The sequence below is a fragment of the Ptychodera flava genome, chromosome 19, assembly GCF_041260155.1.
Source record: "Ptychodera flava strain L36383 chromosome 19, AS_Pfla_20210202, whole genome shotgun sequence".
NCBI classification, from domain to species: Eukaryota; Metazoa; Hemichordata; class Enteropneusta; family Ptychoderidae; genus Ptychodera; species Ptychodera flava.
Window position 1 is genome coordinate 18,418,070 of NC_091946.1, and position 22,636 is coordinate 18,440,705.

Here is a 22,636-nt window from a genome sequence, read left to right on the forward strand (position 1 = left end):
CGCCGAATATACAATGGACATAACAATATAATTGTTCGGCGTCTGTTGTAGTGTAGCGTATCTGGCGAATGACCCGGCACTCCAGCGTCGATCTCAATCACTATACAAGTATATTTCATTCCTCCATTGTTGTACATGTCCGAGGGCTGTATCGACGAAGAACATTTCTAAGATTCCGTTGAAATGGATTGATTCTTGTAACGTGCGATGAGCAATTAAGTCGTTTATACATCTTATGTCTATCTCTCCCGGTCATCGAAGAGGGGGAAACAATTGTTCTAAGGGGATTTCATTTTATCCAGACAATTCATTCAATGCTGTATAGTTGAACTAATACAACTGCAACTCTGCAAAATAAGTTGATAACAAAGACATTTTTCCAAGGGTAGCAAGCAAATTTCTCTTATTCGCTATTAATTAAAACTGAGTCTCTTGACTCGTCTACAGAGAGTCAGCGACAAAATCTACTAATAACAAAATTCTAGACATTACAAAAACGACATAAAAGCCTCAGGTTACCACAAGCTTGGGGTTACAACTATAGACTCTTGTTACTATTTGTCTTTAATTCATAGACCCTCGTTGTCGAGGGTCTATGATTCAACACAATGGCATATTGTGTACCCATTGCTGCTGTTGTATCAAATTGACTTACATTATATATTCGATAGTTCAATGCTTACCTTATGAACAGATAAAGACACTTCCAGATACACACGCACTCACAGACATATATGTATCTACGTATATGTGTCTCTATATAAGCTGTATAAAAATCTGTCTGTCTGCCTGCCTGTATGTCTGTATGTCTGTCTGTCTGTCTGTCTGTTCTTTTATTTGTATGTATGTATGTATGTATGTATGTATGTATGTATGTATGTATGTATGTATGTATGTATGTATGTATGTATGTATGTATGTATGTATGTAGGTAGGTAGGTAGGCAGGCAGGCATGCATGCATGCATGCATGCATGCATGTAGGTATGTAGGTAGATAGGTAGATAGGTAGGTAGTTAGGTATTCATGCATGTAACCATCACTTGCCAAACATCGGTAGATTGTGCGCTTATGAAGGGCGACTGTTTCTTGAAGGCGTCATAAAATTACTAGTAGGCTACGCTGGGTCATAGAGAGCTACTTCACATGCGCGTTGCGATTGATCGTCACAGAACAAGTGAGACTTTGCCGCTAACACCCAGAGACAACATGGCAGAAGAACAAGAACAAGTGTCGTTGAAGAAGACCTACTTCTTCAGTCCTGGTTATGTTTTGCCGGTCATCATGGAAAAGAACAACATTGAGACGGTCGTGAAGAACTTTGAAGTCAGAGACGAGGACGTGTTTTTGGTAACTTTCCCCAAAGCTGGTAAGTTGTGCTGGGTGGTTCGATAAAGTCTCAGAGCTAAGCTGTTCATTTGTCCGGAACACTCGCGAAAGGTGATATACAATACCGTTTTAACAATGCTTGCTAAACTTACCTGCTAAACTGAGAGCTGAATGCCATTTATGCAATCATGCATTGAAACCTTTTACTGAAAACCTAACAAACTTTTAAAGAGTTCTCACAAAACATTCGAAAATCGAAATAATTTTGCAAAGGACCTATATAAAGGATCGAGGCAAATTTTAGCCTCGGGCAGTCTTTTTGTGTGACCAGGCCGCCTGGCTGCCTCCATTGTTGAAGTGACGGCGAGGCGTTCAGGAGAACTCCTTGTCGACACGATTTCAGCAGAAATGTTAGAAAAAAGATAAAGAACGCCATCATTTTCTGTACCGACGACAAGATCACCACAGTAATTCACTCTATTCATTACTGTCTACATGCAAGAGTGCACTTTGCTTCACAAATATACTAAATCAGATACAGTTAAACTATTGCAGCCATACAGCTTCAATGCAGCATTTTAGCATTGAAAGTACGCTTATGACTTTCTGAGAAACGTTGGAAGACCATATTCTAAATTGATGCTTATATAACACGTTTAATTATTAACTCAAACTGTTCGCACCCACGTAAAGATTTTGAGTCGAAACGATTAAGGGTAGCTGGTGTTAAAGCACCTTGGGCTGCATAGTTGGGTTTTATACAAACCCCGAAAAAATACTCGCTCAATTAAATGCCTGTATAGGCAACTTGCTCTCATTTAGTACATGTAAGTTTCAATGTAATTATCCAGGATCGATAAATGATTTCGAACTTTTCATGAAAATAAGTTACACCTTAATTCTTACAAGACCGCTTTGTTTGCTGTTCGCGTTCCGCACAGTTAGGGAGAGTTTCACAGTGCGCTTTAGTTTTTTCTTTCTTTCAGCGACAAAGGTATAGCACTTCAATTCAACATTACCTTTTCTTTGTAATGTATTTAGGTCACTGTGTATTGTGTTGGGGCCCTCTGTCACAGTGTACACTAAATATGCTCAGTCTGGGCATGGAGCAGCTCTAAGTCTTTGAAGCAGGCACAAAACAGGTCGGTCGGTTGGAAGCTAACTTGAGGAGAATCGTAGGCCATTCTTCCAAACCTGGCCTATCAGAAGAAGCTATTCTTTATTTTGGGGATGATTAAAGAAAAGCGCGCCTTGAATGCGAAAGACTTAAAAGTTCTCTCAAACTTCCCTTAATGCAACTTTGAACTTACTCCTACCAAATCAAGAATAGAAATATCAGGGGTCACAGTGCAAATTTATGTGGTAGCACAAAAACACATTACCCAATATTTATCTATATATGGTCACCATTCCTGTGTTCACTCAATGGAAAAAAGATACAGGTTCGATTTTCACAGAAGGTGATGGTGAAGAGTTTCCTCGCTCCATGAGCTGCAGAATGAGGGTCACCACAAGTGGTAGACCAAGAAAACATTGTAAACATTTAAGAGTCCGAGTATCTGTCCTCGAGGCGCATTATGCAACATTAGGGCAATACTCATCCCGAAACAATTTTTTAAGTATTTGCTATTTTTTTTGCTACAGGAAGCGTTCACTGAACTAATTGACAACAATCAAATGGGGAGTCATCGCCCTAAGTTAAGGAATTTGAGAAACAAATTACCTTTAAATATGCAGAATTTCAAACTATAAATTGATGTCTACCATATCCTGTGTTAAATGTAAGGGTTAAATGTTTTCGATTTTCAGAAAAACAAGAGGTCGAAAACATCATCATTTAAAACTTCAAAATCAGACCAGAAAAGAATTTGAAAAATACGAGTGTCCAAAAAAGTGTCACCTATTCTACCTTGACGTTAAATTTACTCACAGTACAATGAATCAGATCATGATTATTAATCGAAACTTTGATTTTATACATATATTCAGTGTTAATCTGACCCGTCCACTAAAACAATTCTAGAAAACCTTATTGTTTTAGAGTATCGATTAATTTTTATGAACGTTGAAGACAACGCCATGTACATAGTGTCCCTGTGACCTAAACACAACGGACTACGACGAACTCAATTCCATTGATAGATCTGATGATTGCACCGAGTCCCTGCCTGAACTCACCACTGTCAGCATAGAAAGTCTGACTCCCTTTTGTCACACACACACACACAAAGACGAATTCTACGGAAATTGGCTTGAAACAAATATAGACTGCATGCTGTATGCAGGTGTCTAGGGAACATGGTACCATGGCCGAATCAAATATCACGGATTCCAGACTTAAAGCATTCTTTTGTTACATTTCCATTCTTCGGCAAACACTGACCTCGACCTTATTTGAACTCTTGCTGAATGCTACCTGCTTGCTGGTATCGTAGGGTGTGCGCCCTCACACGATTTAACTGAAATCCGAATAGCATGGAAACTCAGGACTACGAACTTTTGCGCCAGACTCTTGTAGGTGATTTGAAATAATAACATTTTCATTACGTAACATTTCAAAACAAAAACGAAACAAGTAAACACCATGTGTCTTCATTTCTGTTGAGAACGATGATTCGTCCATCTTCATCTTCTTGTGTCAAATGTCATGTTCATGGAGCCCGGCCTAAGTAAGAAGCAGTTGCTTCTATCCCGGTATTGGCTTGGAAAAGGTTACTCGCAAATGCACATGGAAGTAAAGCCATACATTAAAGGGACAAAGTCGGCCATTTTTTATGAATTTTTGTTAGATGCAAAATACTACTTATATTTGACATGTTGAAAGATACTGAATGAATGGGTGACCATGCATATATTCGACCCCGGTTTTAGACAAATTAAATGAAACCATGGCGAAAATGAATTAATGGTCATGACCATTAATTCACTTTCGCGATGGTTTCATGTATCGTGTCTAAAACCAGGGTCGAATATATGCATGGTCATCCATCCATTATCAAACGTTTAATTTGATTTTCAAAAAAATATGTAGATTGTGAAAACTTCTTCACTCCATAAGCTGCAAAACTTAGCTCACACAAGCAATATACCACAAAAGTATTGCAAAGTTTTGAGAATCCGAATATTTGTCCTCGAGGCAAATTCTACTTTTTAATGAAATTCAATCTTTCACAGGAACTAACTGGACACTCGAAATCATCGACGCTATCCAGAATATCGATAACATTGACATACTCAAAGAAAGATCGCTCATGGAAAAGGTTCCCTTGATAGAGCTTGGTCCATCAACTCACCCCGAAATGGTTGAAGAAGGTATCACGGATGTCCCTTCAATTTGTCAGGTCATGTTAGAGTCGGTTCCCGAGGGTTCCCCGAGAAGAATACCAACTCATCTGCTGCCAGACATATCTCCAACACAGCTGTTTACCAAGAAACCAAAGGCAGGTCTTGATTCAGTATTCGGATTACAAGAAAAGAATTGTGGAATGTACATACCAACATTTTTTCTCTCTTGGTTTAATACTTATTTTCCATGTCTTAATAATCGTAATTTAAGGCATAATTGTCTCGGCGACACTGGCAGATTGTTCATCCTTCACTTGCATCACCAATCCATGAAAGCCCATAAGCGACATTTTTGTGAGAAAAAATATTATTATCTCGTGCGTAAGAGACACTAACTTGTGCGCACGAGAAACTTCTTATCACGTGCGCACCAGATACTATCTGGTGACCACGAGATGCTGTCTCGTGCGCACGAGAAACTATCTCGTGGCCACGAGAAAGTGTCTGGTGCGCACGAAATACTATCTTGTGCGCAACAGAAACTTTCACGTGCGCACAAGATAGTATCTCGTGTGCATGAGATAATAATTTTTTCTTACAAAAATGTCCCTTATGGGCTTTCTTACCAATCTGCTGAGCGTTATGGGATACTTATCTGGCCTACAATTTGTTCGGACTTATTTTAAAACGTATGGGGAAAATTGACTCGCATTTGCTTTTATTTGAAAATCTGAAAGCTTAATTTTGATATTCTTTAGTGTACGTTTACTTTCAAGTATTTCATATTTCAAAAATATGAGCATCATTCCGTAAAAGCTGAATTTGAAAATACAGCTGAGGGATAGCCATGTCTTGGTCTGCAGACTTTAGAATAACTGAAAGAACATAATATATCCGTTGAATGAAATCCGAAGTTTATACATCCACGAAACAAATTTCGGTCATGCCCCCAGTACTTTCGTTCATGTACAAAGTCCTAGTGTCAAGAATTTTTGCGATACCTATACTTTCCATCTTAGACAGATGTGGTTTGTGTTTCCATGCTTTGCTGGTTCAGATACGAGGAATGTTGGGATGTATTGACGTCAAAGTTTGGTATAATTGTCAGGCTTTGACTAAAAACTTACCGTACGCTCTAACTCTTCTCATATATGACGATAATATAAGTTCTCCCAATCTCGAAAATGATAAGGCATCCTTTTTTGACGGAAGAACAGATGAAAGGTCAAACAGGGTAAGAAAAGGTCAGTTAGAACATGTAGACACGGGTAATGAACAACAGCTTTGTGAGTTAGTACCTTTCAATCGGTTTTTGAAAGCTATCAGTCAGTCTTTTTCCATTTACCAGAGCATTACTTTTCCTCTTTTCGGCGTCGTCTCGTTTTCTATTTGGCGTTACTACATTATATGACTTTGTTAAACTTTGATGGCGTGCTCTCTCTTATTACTTATTCTGTATCAATCCCTCCCTAGACTATTGTGGTAGACAGGAACCCGAAGGATTGTCTCATATCCCTGTTCAACTGGCATCAGTCCGTGCGTTTCTTGGATCCCTGCACCTGGGAAGAAATGTTTGCTGCCTACATGAAGGGTCACAGTAAGTTTGATAAACCACGCAGTAATGCGTATGGGCTCGTTTGTTATTAAAATTTGTTCACAACTACACGCTTGGCTACTTTCAAATCCAAAGCAATTATGCTATTATATTTTGTGTGCATGATTGAGGCGATTTATAAGAAATATCAGTCCAGGACTCCAAATACCATGTAGGGCAAAGGAGACCAAGCGTGGATATAATATTGTTTTAAAATGAAACATGTAATACTTTGAATGTATACGGGTTGCTCATGTGATCGATACGTTGGTACAATTTGTGTTTTCCACCCAATTATTTATACATAGTTGTTCCCTGAATCTCTTTTGGCAAGTAGTCGTGCAGAGAACGCCCGCACAGTCAAATATAGCCAGTTAACGTTGTTGGACACTTCCTCCACAGCTATATATGGTGATTATTGCGTGTTTACCAAAGCTTGGGCTAAATACAAGAACGAGCCCTGGGTGCTTTGGATACGATACGAGGACATGAAGAAGGTATGACTTGAAGTCATTTTCACAAGACTATATGTAATGTTCACTTGCATGACAAAAAGCATTCGATCACAAAAACTGCTCATTTACATTTTCGATAGACCTTTCATTTATAAATAAAACCTCACCATTAAAGTCATTTTATTTTGCTCATGCATGAGTCAAACCTAAACAGAAGACTGATCTCCTGTCGAACGATGCAGTTTCTCAGAGGTTGGTATGCAAAAAGTCCCCCTCCTCCCTCCCTCCTCCCTCCCCCCTCTCTCTCCACTTTGCTTATCAATCTTGCCTTACAAAAGCTACATCATTCTATTCGTCAAAAATTCAACAGTCAGCAGTTAATATATGATACGATTTTAATATGTTTTTGAGAACAATACATGATACGACGAAACGCCTGCGCAGTGCATTAATACTGTTGTCCAACTTTACTTGCATGCCAACTTTCACCTTTCTTGAAGTAGTCTATCTTCGTTTGATTATTTGGACTGGCAATAACGCATGCCTGAAATGAAGATTATCGTATTCTAGTCATGTAGCTCAATATTCAGCCCTACAAAAAGCCGTCATATATTCAAATATCAAATTAATTGGCACGAAGAATGTCCAGTATCTTTACTACTGTCTTATCTATGGCCATATATTTATCAAGTTTCTATATAGCCTGTTATGACGATATATTGTCTGTAGTTAATCATGCCATTCCCACTTGAGCTTGTCAAATTCAATCAACGCCAGCACGTGCCATGCAGGAGGTAAAATTCTGTCCTTAACTGCTAAGAATTCGACATGGTACTGTCTAAATTATTCAACTTTATTACAACATATGTGAGAAAAGTGCAAATTAGCGTCTAATTAACATGATTCTGACAATGTCCTGCAACTTATACCATTTGTTTCACTATAATGAAGGTTTCTTTCAAGTCTAAAATTTCGAGCATTACGGAAATATAGTGCTTCTAAATTCAAAATTAGTTAAGCAGTCACTCCCACGACAATTATTAATCAGACCTTTCCTATAATTTTATACGGACTGAAAGTGAAAGACTCAAACATTTGGTCAAAGTTTCCTGAATGAAACTTTCAGTTACTCTCTTACCAAAACAAGAACACAAATAAGGGGTCACAGTGCAAAGTTTGGAACAAGAGAAACAAATTACTAAACATCTACCCATATGAGAAATTCAAAATTGCCTCTCATCCTATGATAACTCTTTTGGGAGAAATATAATTAATTTTGACTTTCAACACACGCGGTAGCCAAGAAAAAAATTTGACAAAATTTGCGAGTCCGAATATCTCTCCCCGAAGCCACACAATTAACTTTGACCGAAGTTGCTTAGCAATCGTGCAGCAGTGATTTGGTTAGGGTTACAGATACTGGATAACAAACAACAAGTTGCTACGTGAACGGAGAAGAGCAAATCATGTAAGAAGTCAAGCACAATTATTGCTGAAAAGACAAGTGAATGCACAATATGTTGTTTTCTGTCTTCATTTTCATTAGGACCACAAAGGGTCTGTCAGGAGAATTGCCGAGTTCATGGGCAAATCGCTGACAGAAGAACAACTGGATGAGGTGGTTCGCGTGACGCACTTCCTGTACATGAAGAAGGCCAACGAGACAATCAAAGGTCGTGAATTCATACTCAGGCCGGAGGGAGTATGGCAGAGGAAAGGTACGTACACGTTGAAAAAAGAACACTGCCCTCTACCAGTTAACTTTTAAAGTTTAAAGTAAGAATGTCGTCAGTGTAGTTCTTACTTTCACCTATAGGGGGCCTGTTTTGTCTAATTCAGATTTTGCACGTTATTCGTTTTCATCGATTGAGAACCCTTGCGTACAAAAGCAATATTATTTTGCATGACATAAGACTGAATAAAATGGAAATGAAAACGACGCCTCCGAGTATGATGCATATTTTTCCGTTTATATTTCAGGCGTTTCTGGTGGTTGGAAGAACACTTTCACAGTGGCCCAGAACGAGATGTTTGACAAAGATTACCATGAAAAAATGGAGGGTTATGAAGACTTGAAATATGATTTGTAACATTGATTAATCTTTTGTACCGTCAAATATTTAAAACAAATTGATTGAATGCTCATATAGCTAAATTCATTTATGCTAACAAAACTATATAGTAACTAAGGGAATTTTTACCTGGAAAATGTGAAGTGCCGTAAAATAGCCATTGATAAAACAGTTGTATGATGCCATCATGATTTAACAATATCACTCTACTCCATTTTAGTATATCTCACCTTCTCACCTTAAGAGGGCGTGTCTGTACCAAAAGAACCACAAACGATATACTCTTTTTGACATATTTTCCAGTACGTTATTTGACAGGTTGTAATATACACAGTGTCTCTTTCAACTTGTTAACGCAGAATTAAATATGCGATGTCAAACGTTGTTGGTGACAATTGAATTGAACAATACAAATAATGTTATTTTATGCTCTCCGATCCAAATAATGAATTTTTGAATAAACGGATGACGCAATCTTTTCATTGCAGCGTTCCTGGCCTGTTTAGAGTTTTGGACTATCAGTAGGCCTAATGTGTCGTCGGTATCAGGGACGGCGTTTACGTTGACATGCATGTTACTTGAATTAATCGGTCTGTTTTTGACTGAGAAGAATATGTTATCAGAGTCTCGTTTCACACGTACTTGTTTTCCTCTTATCGCCACCTTCCAGGTACAACATATGAAATATCCATTATGTTGCCTATTGAATATCGTGTAGGCTAAACAATACATAAAAAGTTTATGTGCAGTTTCCCTCTTAATACTCGCATACAAAATAATCTAGTTGACCACTTTGCCAAGTCTGTCTATCTGCCTGCCTGCCTGCCTGCCTGCCTGCCCGTCCGCTTGCCTTCCTGTCTGTCTGTCTGTTTGTCTGCATGTATGCATATTTCTGCATGTATGTATGTATGTATGTATGTATGTATGTATGTATGTATGTATGTATGTATGTATGTATGTATGTATGTATGTATGTATGTATGTATGTATGTATGTATGTATGTATGTATGTATGTATGTATGTATGGCTGGATGGCTGGATCGATTAATAGCTGGATGTATGGGTGGAGGGGTGAATGAATGGGTGGGTGGAATCCTTCGATATAGCTATCCGTCTTTCCTGTAGGTACTATAACGTAAAGTGCGACGTCAAATGTTCAATGCCGGATAAAAAAACTTGAAGCCCACACTTTTTATTGAATCTCGGGGGGGGGGGAGGTTTTTTTGAAACGTATTGCCACTTTTCTGATCCACTTTTAAAATCAAAACTCGGACGACTTACTCTTTGCTCAAGTTTTGCAACCAAGAATAATAACGTGATATATTTTCTCATATTCTGACCTACTCTGATGGATTTGGGGTGAATGAACTTGTGTGTGCAGGAGCAGCCAGCTGGTCACTTTTGAGCAATGATAATCTGATATGATACACTACATATGTATCTTAGAGTAATAAATAAAGGGAAAGTTAAGGAGAAATAAACAGCTCCAACGGGCATTTCCCATTGCAAAAACTCCCCATTGCCCTTTCCACACTGCATGACATCACCATCGATATCCAAACAGCAAATGCCCGCTGAAGTAAAGCAAAACAAACAAACAATCATACTAGTATTTAAGTTTTAGGTACAGTGCAAGCCCCCAGTCTAGCTCTCAAAGTATAGAGTACACGTTTTTTAAGGAGACAGGACCCATCCCAACCCCCTCATGCACAATCCAGAGATTTGAAATGCTAACTCAGTTTTATGTACACATGTAACACCACGCATCAACTTCAATATTGCGTGCAAAACAATTAATCCTACATTATTTTGTAAAACTTTTTAACATGCAAAAATTCATTAACTAAACATTAATTTTCGTATGTATCAAACTACAACAGTATCAGCCGGTTCTACTTCACTTGACATCTGTGGCGCCTTAGTTCATCGTACAGTTAATGAGAAATTACACACAGTTACAATATTGCGTCACAGCACAGTACCATGTCCTAAACATCCTTTGGCAGAGCTACAACTTGTGCCTTGAAGAGCCTGGAGCGGGTTAAGAGTCAGTTCACGAAGTTATACTGAGCTTGCCATGTAACAGCAGTCCCAAGGAATGTACGCTAGGGGCAGTGTAGCTGTATCAGTCTATGTCACGTGGCGCGAGCAAATTCAATCGTCATCGTTGCTGTGAGCGGCCATATATTAGTGTTTTATGGCAGTTTACTCCTGAACAGAAAGAATATTCAAGGCGGTATCAAAAATATATTATAGTAACAACCACTCATATATGACCATCCAATTTCAGCTAAGGCGCTCTCACAGGCCGCTTATGCCGTCATGCTTATATTGACTCGCGTCTATACATAACTTTTTTGATTATTCACTCCACTAAAATAATTAATCGTCTTTGGTTATGCAAATTAGGGCTAGGGCTGCATGGAGACGCCATGACCAGTCTTTGATATACAGCATATATACAGCATATATGCCAAAGTTGATAATTGAACATAAAACTTGACAACGAGAGGAAGAAGTGATTAACATATTCTGATTACACATTGCAGACAACACTATTTCTGCATAAAACCTAGGTATGATTTTGTCTACTTTGTGTCATCATTTAAAACTTGTATTTTAGGTGTTCGTAGCCTTTCATTTCCTCGTCGTACTGCTTGTTGAAAGCCTCGTTTTGGGCAATGGTGAAAGCATTCTTCCAATTGCCAACAACACCTGGAAATTGAGATGATATAGGAAATGTAGTTAGAAATATTTTTTCTGCTTGTTTAAAAAAATTGGCAGGAGAGTAGGCCGGAAATTACGTTTGAACTTCTGAATAATAAAATAATTGCATGTATGCCAAAATATTTTAGAAATGCTACTTGATTGATATCGGAATGAAAAAAAATTCTACTTCGGCGTTGCGCTCTTCTTTAGTTCCAAGATTTAGTGGTCGACGCCTAAGGGACTGACGCAATTGAAAATAAGACCATCGATAGAATTAGATGAAACACTCAATAAGAAATGAAGTGGGTAACATACTACAGAATGGTGAAAGCACCAGCACATGATATCGCCAGAGTTTGTCAGGTAAATTGTGGGTTTTACCTTTTCTCTGCCAAACTCCTTTTGGATTCAGGTAAGCGTCCCGACCTTTCACTGTTTCCATGGCTTTCTTCATGTAGTCAAAACTAGTGACGCGCATCACGTCATCAATCTGCGAGTCAGTCAGATTTTTGCCTAAAAACGTCGTTATCTTTTTGATCGATCCTTTAGGATTCTGCAAAAAAGTACATTTGAAACATAAAAAATTAATAATAATCAATACTTGCTTGCATACATCTTTTAAGGCCTACATGTGCTGACCATATGGTTTTATATTAACACAGATACATTGTATATTATAGCCCAAACATGGGACTATGTTCCCGAGGGTAGGTGACCAATTGTTGGGTGACCGTAAGGAGGGAAAATGGTCTCCTGTCCTGAGGGTACATAGTACTTGTTTGGGCTATAATGTTTTTATTACATGGCTCTCCTACACAGTTTTCACTCAAAAATATTTAGGTTTATTGGCAAATGATCATCAAATTCTTTATTTCCATCTTAGACGAAAATCCGTGAAAAATGGAACGATTTTCATCATCGAATGGCGCATTGATATATTTAAACTGCTGTTATACGATTAATTTGGATTTGGTTGAGCGGTTTTGTCTGTGGCTTCTCTGCTTGGTGACTTGGTACCGTACGCTGTGAGTACGAACCCGATTGAAACCACCGTATTTTTTTCTGCAAAATTTAAAAAACCCCAGGATTTTCTATGCAAAACATGAAATTGCAACATTTTTACATCCAAAGGTGTCAAGTTGAAAGTAGTTCCGGTTCACTCTCAGTCAAGTGATAACTATGCGGCCCGCGAAGTCATCGACGAGTAACCATTGAATCCTATGGAGCACGTGACGTTCTATATACGAGGCATGTAATAAACATAAATACAGACATACACTCTCACACTCTCTCACACACAAACACACACACACACACATACATACATACATACATACATACATACATACATACATACATACATACATACATATTCATATACTTACGGGCTGATGCTCGATATCGGATCGCAGAGCATATAGCGATAAAAACAATAAATACTGTGTAAGAACATGTCAAGTGCAAAATTAGGTACTTGACATTCGATTTTCAGTCATTTGAGGAACAAATCACATTGGAAAACTTTAATTTACCGACGTATGACAGATGTCCTTGAGGGAAATTACAATGCCCGAATGCCCGATGCAAAAAACAGAGCGTTATAAATAATAACACATAAAATCGGTCAAGTACAAAGCAATAATAAATGTTAGTTTAGTAAAGATTACATGAATAGTAAGTGTATATATATATATATATATATATATATATATATATATATATATATATATATATATATATATATATTATATATATGTGCGTACACTATAGCCAAATAAGTGATAATTGATTATTGTTGATTCGGTGTTTTAATGCACGGTCCCTCGGACTATGTTTAATGTAACTATGATAGCTTTATCACCTGCCTCAAGTCTTCGTACTTCATCCATAAAAGCCATGGTTCGTTTTCGTATTTCGCCCAAGATTTGATAAAAGAATGGTAAGGTCCATATTCACCTACAAAGACAACGATACATAGTTTGTCAGTGATGATCAAAGCAGACAAGATTACTGAATTTCCAAATGATCACCAGAGTTGAATAGATAGACAAGCAACGTCTTTCACTTTCCAGTCGATACTGACCATCACATGTAAGCGAGTACACTGTTGGATGCTAAAAAAGTGTTAACCCGCTCTTTTAACTTCAGACTGTCGTGAAATGGACTGAGAAAGAGGACCCTATAATGTCTTCACTTTCTGCAACCGACAAAAAGTGTAGACATTATAGGGGCTCCTGTCTCAGTCCATTACACGGCAGTCTGAAGTTTTAAAAGAGTGGGGTCTTTTTTATCTAGATCTTAAAATCTCGCGGACATAAATCCTAATTTGGGTTATCACTGAAAATGTTAAGTATGGTGTCGCTGATGTAAACAACAGCCACTCCCGGGAATGATAAATCAGTTTTAATCACAAAGCACAGTTCAAGTCTTTATACACGTAGGTGGAGTCCTTTACAATCAATGTGTTATCTATTTACATAATGTGTGTGTGAATGTGAGAGAGAGAGAGAGAGAGAGAGAGAGAGAGAGAGAGAGAGAGAGAGAGAGAGAGAGAGAGACAGAGAAGACAGACTGACTGGTAATCAGAAACAAAGAAACAGACACACAGACAGATAGAGACATAAACACAGATAGACAGGTACAGTGACAGAGTACAAACACAAACACAAACAGCACAATATTGCTATACACATGTATTCAAAGTACGAAATAACACATCCAATAAAAAGCTGAACTCTAAAGAAAATGCACACAAAATGCTTACAGACTTTTGCAGCACTGACTCGTTCACCTTGCAGACCCACCGTTGCCCAAGGCAGGAACGTACTGATGCCAATTGATGAGCGAACTATCGCCAAAAAGTCCCTTCTACTTACAAACAAAACTCTCTACATACTTACTGAGTCCATTCATGTATATCTCATACATTTCGTTCCAATCCAAGGGGGACAGAAAGCGTATTGAAGCGTACCACCCAAACAGGGAAACTAAATAGTCCTTCGGATTTCTGTCGACAAGAACAGTCTGAGAAAGATAAACAGAAAAAGACATTTCTGTGGCAGAAACAAATGAAAATTGGATTAACCTACAATGACAATGACAATGATAAATTTGGTTCGTGTCAAGTACAGATTTTTTGTTCTTTTTTCTTTTATTCCGGCTATTTGTTACCCGGTGAAGCGACAAAAATTGAGACGTTTGGTAGAAATTAATGCAGGGTTATCATTTTAAAAGTCTCCCAAACGTCCCCCACAAAACCAACAAAAACCTTGTAATAGCCGATATAATCAAATATATTGGCAAAAGCAATGTACATGCGTTTGTGTTTGTGTTGTTGTTTCATAATTCGGTGTTTTAAAAGCCATCATTCCATTAAAAAAAACGATTTCCAGATGAATGTGAGGAGTTTATACCTTAGGTTTCTTAGTGAACAGTTGGTCTGGGCAGTACTCCGGTAGCAGATGAGTAGGTATTCTTCTCGGTGACGGGCATGGGTCGAGTATAGCTTTTATGTTGGACGGTATGCCCTCTACACCGTCCGCCACCAGGTCTGGATGAAGTGAGGGTCCAAGTTCCAGCATTGGAATTTTCTCGAATAGCGACCTCGTCTTCAGGACTTCCAGGTTGTCGATGTTCAGAATGGCATCCAGAATTTCACATGTCCAGATTGTACCTTGAATGAAAAACAATTGGAGTCCTTCGCTGACAATATGCTCACCATACTGCTCACCTTTCGCCTTGCCCTTGCCCTTTGTTCCCCCCCCCGCTTCAAGTACAAAGGTCAACACTTACCATCGGAAACATCGAGTCTAGACCAAAACTGGCTTTGAGTCCGGTTTATAAAAGCATAGATATATAAGCCAGGCTAATTCCATGGATCGAAGAAAGGCACCCCTGCCCTCTGTGAATTGTTAAAATTGTTATGGAGTTTCAAATCGCTACCAAGAGCGAAAGCCTAAGAAAAAATCTAAACGCTTGGATCTAAAATAATAACAAATATTTACGTTGATAGGGGCGGCGTAATTATTGTTTCAATACGTCGCGATATTATCTCTTAATTGCAATTTATTTATAATTATCATTCGAGTGGCCCGAATAAACTAATCACTCCACCTGATAAATATTGATACCTTCTTCTGAGAAGCGTTGACTCGTCGTTTTTATTGTCCGATATTGAATCGATCGAGATAGGAACTTCGATTTGGGAGTCTTTGCGTCGCCAAGTTTTTAATCGCGATGTAAGTGCAATTGACTTCCTCAACCAAACTTTCATTCATTTTCAAAGATCTGAGCTGAAAAATTAGGTATGGTTGCTTGCTAATAGCCGATGGTCTTAAATTTTCTTGACTTTGACTGCGCGTGGAGATGATTGAATATACCAACTTTAAAAAACTTATTATTCTCGGATAAAAGGCAAAATATTCCCTTGCAGGATGTCCTGAGTACAGGTAGTAAGCGACTCGAGACTGAAAGACTTAAGCCTTGTTCTATATTTTCTCAATGAAAGTTTCAACGACTCTCTTTCAAAATCAAGAAAAAAAAAATCGGGGAGTCACAGTGAAAATTTTGGTACAAGAAAAACAAATCAACCGAAGATACGGACAGTTGAAATGTCCCCCATCCCTGTAACTCAAAGGGAAAAATTACATTTTCGTTTTTTTTTTCAAAAATAAGACATCGAAAACTTTATTTAGTCTATTAGCTTCAAAATGGCCCCCACAAGTGACCAACGGGAAGAGTATCGTAAAAAATTGTCTGTCCCAGAGGCAAATTCAACTACGAGTGTACGTGTACGAAGATGTTTGTGCAAAGTCATAAACTTTTTGGCAAATCGAATCACCTGGAAAGAAACCAGGCAGAACCTCTACCTTAAAAGTCACTCCCTCCTTGCAAAGTGGGCCAGTGTCCTGGTTATAGGGAGCCTTCAGTAATTACATGGGGTTGGCCTGGGAATCCGCGCACACCTGTACTGTAAAATGTGACCCTCCCCATCCTCCTGTCTAAAATGTGACCCTCCCCCTTGTAAGACATTCTAAAACTTGACCCTCTCCCCAACCATTACAGTATTCTCCCCAGGAATAACTAAAACAGTATCAGCTAATTTACGTGCAATTGGTTCAATTGTTATGTAAGTTAGGGACAAATTACGGAGGGGAGGGCTCTAGCGTTTTTTAGGGACTGTTGCAATTTATCACGTAAGAATTTTTGAAGAGATATGGTATTTCATACTCACCAAATTTTTTCAACTATAAGAAGGCAAGATGTGGCTGATATAGTGCTTCATCAAAACATATCAAATCACAAACATGGAGTCTATCAGGCAAATTATTTACAGTTTACCCTCACAAAAATCATGCTATATCTACCGGTATATATCATATATGTTTGATAATGTATTTAAGTGTACTTTGCTTGAATCGAGAAGTAAAATGTGCATTGTTTACAAGAAATTAATTTTGGAATTTCATCAAAAATGTTTGTTCACTATAATTGGCAGGTTATGATGAAACTATGAATAATTTTTTTTCAATACAAGATAGGTAAATCTGTGCATTTTTATACGCTTGATTATTGATATTAATGTTCTTGATTAGACTAGAGTGGTTACAAGTCCACGTGAGTGCAAGAAATGTGATTTTGGAATTTCACCGAAATGTTGATTCACTATGCATGGCGGCCTATGATGAAACTACGAATAATTTTTTTTTTCAATACAAAATTAGGTAAATCTGTGCATTTTTGTATGATTGATTATTGATATAAATGTTCTTGATTAGACTAGAGTCCTTACGAGTCCATGGTTGTGTAAGAAATTTGATTTTGGAATTTCACCGAAATGTCGATTCACTAAACATGTGATGAAACTATGAATTATTTTTCTCCAATAAAAAATTATGTAAATCCGTGCATTTATCTATGCTCGACTATTAATAATAACGTTCTTGATTAGACTAGAGTGGTTATAAGTCATGGTTGTGCAAGATATGTGATTTTGAATTTTCACTGAAATGTTGATTCACTGTACAGAGAACTATGCACAATTTTTGCCAATATAAAACATTATCTTTGCATTTATGTATATTTTATAATTGATATACACTTTCCCATCTGTCTCTTGTCTTTCATCAGTTTAACTATTCAAGGTGTTTAATGTAGGATACCACTGCCTCTTCTGTGCTTGTGAAACTTGCGGATATTCTGTACTTATTAAAAGAATCGGCATATTTCGTAGGTGATTTCCTATTCATTAAATATCACAAGGACAATCAAAGGTTTGACCATAAAATAAACTTCTGTCAACAGTGACCCTCCCCTAACAAAGAGTTATATAAAGTGACCCTCCCGCTTGAACAGTTTTCTAAAAAATGACTCTCCCACAAATTCCCCCGGCCCAGCCCCTGTAATTACTGAACGCTCCCTAAGACTGTTGGTTTTGAGAGTCACGTGACGTACCGGCAGGCTTTTCCTGCCAGACAACATGCTAGCCTCAAATTTCACGGACACAACTTGCAGCTAGAGTCCGAGAATAATCGAAACACTGGAAACACGCGCATGGCTTGCGAAACTCGTCGCGTATCAGCAGTGTAGGCGTATTTTGATTATTCGCTCAAACCACATGTCAGGGTTACGCATCCTAACCCGTGTCAACTCAGGCGATTCCCGTGCACTGCTGATGCTCTTTTTGGAAAGTTTGTTGTTCAAAACCTCAGGCTGTTCGCAGGTCAAACTTCCGACGGCTTATTAAGGCAATTGATTTTGCATGGGGAAGTTAAAATCAAAATTTCCAGGCCGGATTTTTGCTTTTCCAGACTTTCGGTAAGGCGAGTATACCGAAGGACCTGAGGTCACACAATGTGAGTGTGATTTGCCATAACTCTCTTGAAGGTTTAAGGATAAAAAAAGACAATAGCGCCATAGAGTATGCAAGAATTATATTATACTTTCAAATATTATGGTTGTTGTAACGAGCATAGTAAAAGAAGTATTATGTCAATTTCGTTTACGACTGTTTAAATCATCGTAAAGCATAAACAAACGGCAAAAGTCCTACGTATTTCCAAACTTATCAGCTAGCAACACACCCCTCGTACAAGCCTTTGGCACCTTGACCTATTAAACCCTAAAAATGATAAACTCGGAGGAGTGTCATTTTGCCAGTGACATTTGCTTCTGACTGCTTTCTGTGTTAATGCGCGCTTTCAGCTCTGACGGTTACCTCTCCACAATCGACAGTTGTACTGCAAACTGGTACATTAGTTATACCGCGAGCTGGGGAAAAAAGTCACGGTTTCTTCACGATATAGCGCTAAGTTGGGGTCGTAGATGATTGCAATTCCCGCAAGACAAATTAACCTGTTCACCCAACGATCTCCTATGAACAAGTCCACATTCATCATTGACAACAACGGAATGTACAGGTGCAACCATTGTGGCTGAAACGGGGTGCTTTTTACTTGACATTAAAAAAACATTTAGAAAAGTACAAAATTAAAGGGCAGAAAATTTTATTTTGAACTTGCTGCAATTTTATCGGACAGTCGTTCGAACATAGCAGGACTGTCCCCAAAACTCTTTCAACGAATAAATTAAATATGTCAGGACTTGTGTAGTTTGCGGCCTCGAAATTTAAAAACTTAAAACAGTCGCTTCAAGGGTACATTAGGTGTTCTTACCTGCCTTTGGATAGGTCACTAGGAAGACATCGTCGTCGCGAACTTGGAAATTCTTTACGTTCGTCAGAATGTTGTTCTTTTCCATGATTCCGGGCATCACCAAGTCTGGCCTCATGAAATAACACTTCTTCAACGCCTTCTTTTTGAGTTCTTCATCCATGTTTGTTGTCCAGGGATAGTTCGACCGAATCTACACTGTAAATATAGACACGGATACTTTATAGAGCGAGGTCAGTGCGACTGTGTACCAAGCGCCAGGATGAAAAGTCAACCTAGAAAGCGATTTATTTTATGCCTAAACAATAAACTGTCGTACCTGACCGAATAGCACTGACCGCAAATGACGTCACTATTCTCTCTCATTAATATTCCAAAATAAATATTTGTCTGTATTTTCCGCTAAAAGTCACGCTAGTTCGTGGTATTTCACGGCTCAGACGACAAGCTGCAACAACAGCCGCGCATGCAACAACAATGTTTGTCCGAATTTTAGGCAGCGTTGTCCGAAAGTCGCGCGCGTGCAGCTATATTTAGTAACAAACCTGAAATCACGATCAACGCTATACATGCATGTCTTTAAAAGGTTTCTGCATGAATAGAATAGATATGAGAGAGAGTTCGTGAGTTCGAGAGTTCGAAAGAGAAAGAGTTCGAGAGTTCGAGAGAGTTCGAGAAAGAGAGAAAGGGAGTGAAAGTTCGAGAGTTAAAGAGTTAGAGAGAGAAAGAGGGGCTGTGTTCGATTATGTTCCTCGGGGAACCCTAAGTGACGTCATGATGGGGCTCCCCGGGGAAGTGGGAAAATCGAATGTTACCGGGGTAACAAAATGGCATACGACAACTACAATACAGCTGAAAATCAAAGATATCGCCACAGATTAGCTATTTTTTGCCTGTTTATTTTCAACAACTAACCGTGTCACGTGAATTGTTTTGATTAACTGTAGCCTACAACCAATAGGGGGATTTTTCTCCATAAGCACTAGTGTTGTTTGTTTGCCGTCCGCCGTGTTTTTATCCAGTGCCCGGCACTTCCCGACTCGACCAGGAGCGGTGAAATCTACCCCGAGGTACCCCGACAATGACGTCCAACGATAATCGAACAGAAACTGGCATGGGTCGCCCTCGGCCGCCTCGAGGAAGATAATCGAACGCACCCAGAGAGAGAGAGAGAGAGAGAGAGAGAGAGAGAGAGAGAGAGAGAGAGAGAGAGTGTGTGTGTCTCCTTTGTGATTACCAAGTGCAACTCTTGAATACTCGAGAACTGACGCCGCAATGATTAACAATCAAGATTGTCATTGTTCATATCTATTACGGAAACTCTTTAGATTGGTTATACAGACGTTACAACCGCACGCTTTAGTTACACATAGTTTTCATAGTTTTCGTCCATTGAAAATTATATCGGCTACAGAAATTAAAGCAGTTCGCGCCTCGAAATGGAAAAAACTTCAGCACCTGACCAAAATTTCTCAAGCAGACTTTAAATCATTCGCTTCTGAAATCACAAAAAGAACTCAGAGGTCACCGTGCAAGATTTGGTACCAGAGAGACGAATTACCCACAATTTACCGACACTTGAAATTCAAAATGGCCGCCATCCCTTTGTTTACTCTATGGAGGGAAATATAATTTTTGAGCTTCTGCCGTGCATTACCTAAACACCGATGAGAAAAAATGCGGCAATCAACCAGCAAAGTCTCCGTGCCTATCCTTGAAAAAACGCCAACTGAGAACTGGTCGCCGATAGCGCATGCGTATGAATGACGGAGGGTCAAATAAAACGACCATTACAAGTCGGAATCTTTTAATCTTTTGAGGCAGTTTCATATTAAGAAGCGATATTTGTCTTCCGCATGGTATTACACGATTAACCAAGCCATGCACATGAAGTTTTCACCTTGAGTGTCGTCCACTTTGAATCAGTGGCTTCGATACTTTTGTACCGAAAAGAAGCCATTAAGAGAGCCATAAAAGGAAATGATTACGCTGACGTTTTATAATAACTTCCAAGAAGATTATAAATTGGCTACAACAGCATTACACGTTGCTGTCATCCCTATACAATGCAGGATTCGAGGCACAATCATTTTTTCCCCGAGGTCTCCGCTACGTAGTGAGCGGTTTGGGTTAGCAATAAAGAAGTCATCCCTACTATTTGGCCGCTATCTTTACAGCTCGGCGATAAGTCAGCGATTTATATCGTGTGTTTCTGATTAACAATTTATTGGAGTCAGTTGTCATTTGAACTGTATAACTGCAACAAAGCGACACGTACAAGAGCCTTGAATTCGCCTTGACTCTTTCCATTATAGTAAAGTACCGTGTTTTCATGCGTTGCAACACCTTCACATTATTTTGCGGGGGGCAGGGATCTTGGATCCCTGCACCTGGGACGAAATGTTTGCTGCCTACATGGAAGGGTCACAGTAATTTTGATAAACCACGCAGTAATGCGTATTAGCTCATGTGCTATATCTATTCACAAACACGCTTGGCTACTTTCAAATCCAAAGGAATTATGCTATTGCGTGTATGATTAAAAGGCGATTTATAAGAAATATCAGCCCAGGACTCCAAATACCATGTAGAGCAAAGGAGATCAAGCGGGGATATAATATTGTTTTAAAATGAAACATGTAATACTTTGAATGTATACGGGTTGCTCATGTGATCGATACGTTGGTACAATTTGTGTTTTCCACCCAATTATTTATACATCGTTGTTCCCTGAATCTCTTTTGGCAAGTAGTCGTGCAGAGAACGCCCGCACAGTCAAATATAGCCAGTTAACATTGTTGGACACTTCCTCCACAGCTATATATGGTGATTATTGCGTGTTTACCAAAGCTTGGGCTAAATACAAGAACGAACCCTGGGTGCTTTTGATAGGATACGAGGACATAAAGGTATGACTTGAAGTCATTTTCACAAGACTATGTGTAATGTTCACTTGCATGACATAAAGCATTCGTCCAGAAAAACTGCTCATTTACATTTGCGATAGACCTTTCATTTATGAACAAAACCTCACATAAAGATTTTTTAATTTTGCTTGTGCATGAGTCAAACCGAAACAAGAGACTGATCTCCTGTCGAACGATGCACTTTCTCAGAGGTTGGAATACACACAACCCCCTCTCTCCTTATTCCTAGGCCCTCTTCCCCCTCCCTCCCTCCCCCCTCTCTCTCCACTTTGCCTTTAAATCTTGCCTTACAAAAGCTGCGTCATTCTATTCGTCAAAAATTCAACAGTCAGCAGTAAATATATGATACGATTTTAATCTGTTTTTGACAACAATACATGATACGACCACACGCCTGCAGTGCATTAATACTGTTGTCCAACTTTACTTGCATGCCAACTTTCACCTTTCTTGAAGTAGTCTATCTTCGTTTGATTATTTGGACTGGCAATAACGCATGCCTGAAATGAAGATTATTGTATTCTAGTCATGTAGCTCAATATTCAGCCCTACAAAAAGCCATCAAATATTCAAATATCAAATTAATGTGGCACAA

At 38.7% G+C, this 22,636-nt stretch overlaps 2 protein-coding genes across 3 annotated transcripts; one reads left to right on the top strand and one right to left on the bottom strand.

Annotated features, from left to right (window-relative positions):
• Positions 1–1,146: 1,146 nt before the first annotated feature.
• On the top strand, positions 1,147–9,184 carry LOC139118789 (sulfotransferase 1C2-like). Its single transcript, XM_070682246.1, has 6 exons — positions 1,147–1,368; positions 4,503–4,768; positions 6,087–6,210; positions 6,610–6,704; positions 8,209–8,380; positions 8,643–9,184. Exons 1-6 carry the CDS (start codon positions 1,209–1,211, stop codon positions 8,750–8,752), a joined length of 927 nt encoding a protein of 308 aa, XP_070538347.1. The 5' UTR covers positions 1,147–1,208; the 3' UTR covers positions 8,753–9,184.
• A 470-nt stretch (positions 9,185–9,654) lies between these two features.
• LOC139118790 (sulfotransferase 1B1-like) lies at positions 9,655–19,727 on the bottom strand. 2 transcript variants are annotated; one of them, XM_070682248.1, is made up of 7 exons: positions 19,660–19,727; positions 19,118–19,312; positions 14,858–15,117; positions 14,345–14,468; positions 13,306–13,400; positions 11,826–11,997; positions 9,655–11,450 (listed from the first exon to the last, which is right to left on the bottom strand). In XM_070682248.1, the coding sequence occupies exons 2-7, from the start codon at positions 19,275–19,277 to the stop codon at positions 11,341–11,343; spliced, it is 921 nt and encodes a 306-aa protein (XP_070538349.1). In that variant the 5' UTR covers positions 19,278–19,312; positions 19,660–19,727; the 3' UTR covers positions 9,655–11,340. The 2 variants fall into 2 exon arrangements, with proteins under 2 accessions (XP_070538349.1, XP_070538348.1); XM_070682247.1 differs by lacking the exon at positions 19,660–19,727 and having other exon boundaries at positions 19,118–19,397.
• Positions 19,728–22,636: the final 2,909 nt, after the last annotated feature.

Excerpts from the sequence above, each read along its gene's own strand:
- LOC139118789 (XM_070682246.1), top strand. The coding sequence starts at position 1,209 with ATGGCAGAAGAACAAGAACAAGTGTCGTTGAAGAAGACCTACTTCTTC. Across the intron at positions 6,705-8,208 it reads GATACGAGGACATGAAGAAG|GACCACAAAGGGTCTGTCAG; the intron begins GTATGACTTGAA and ends CATTTTCATTAG. Across the intron at positions 8,381-8,642 it reads GGGAGTATGGCAGAGGAAAG|GCGTTTCTGGTGGTTGGAAG; the intron begins GTACGTACACGT and ends TTTATATTTCAG.
- LOC139118790 (XM_070682248.1), bottom strand. The coding sequence starts at position 19,277 with ATGGATGAAGAACTCAAAAAGAAGGCGTTGAAGAAGTGTTATTTCATG. Across the intron at positions 14,469-14,857 it reads TGTTCACTAAGAAACCTAAG|ACTGTTCTTGTCGACAGAAA; the intron begins GTATAAACTCCT and ends TATCTTTCTCAG. Across the intron at positions 11,451-11,825 it reads AGGAGTTTGGCAGAGAAAAG|GTGTTGTTGGCAATTGGAAG; the intron begins GTAAAACCCACA and ends CTCAATTTCCAG.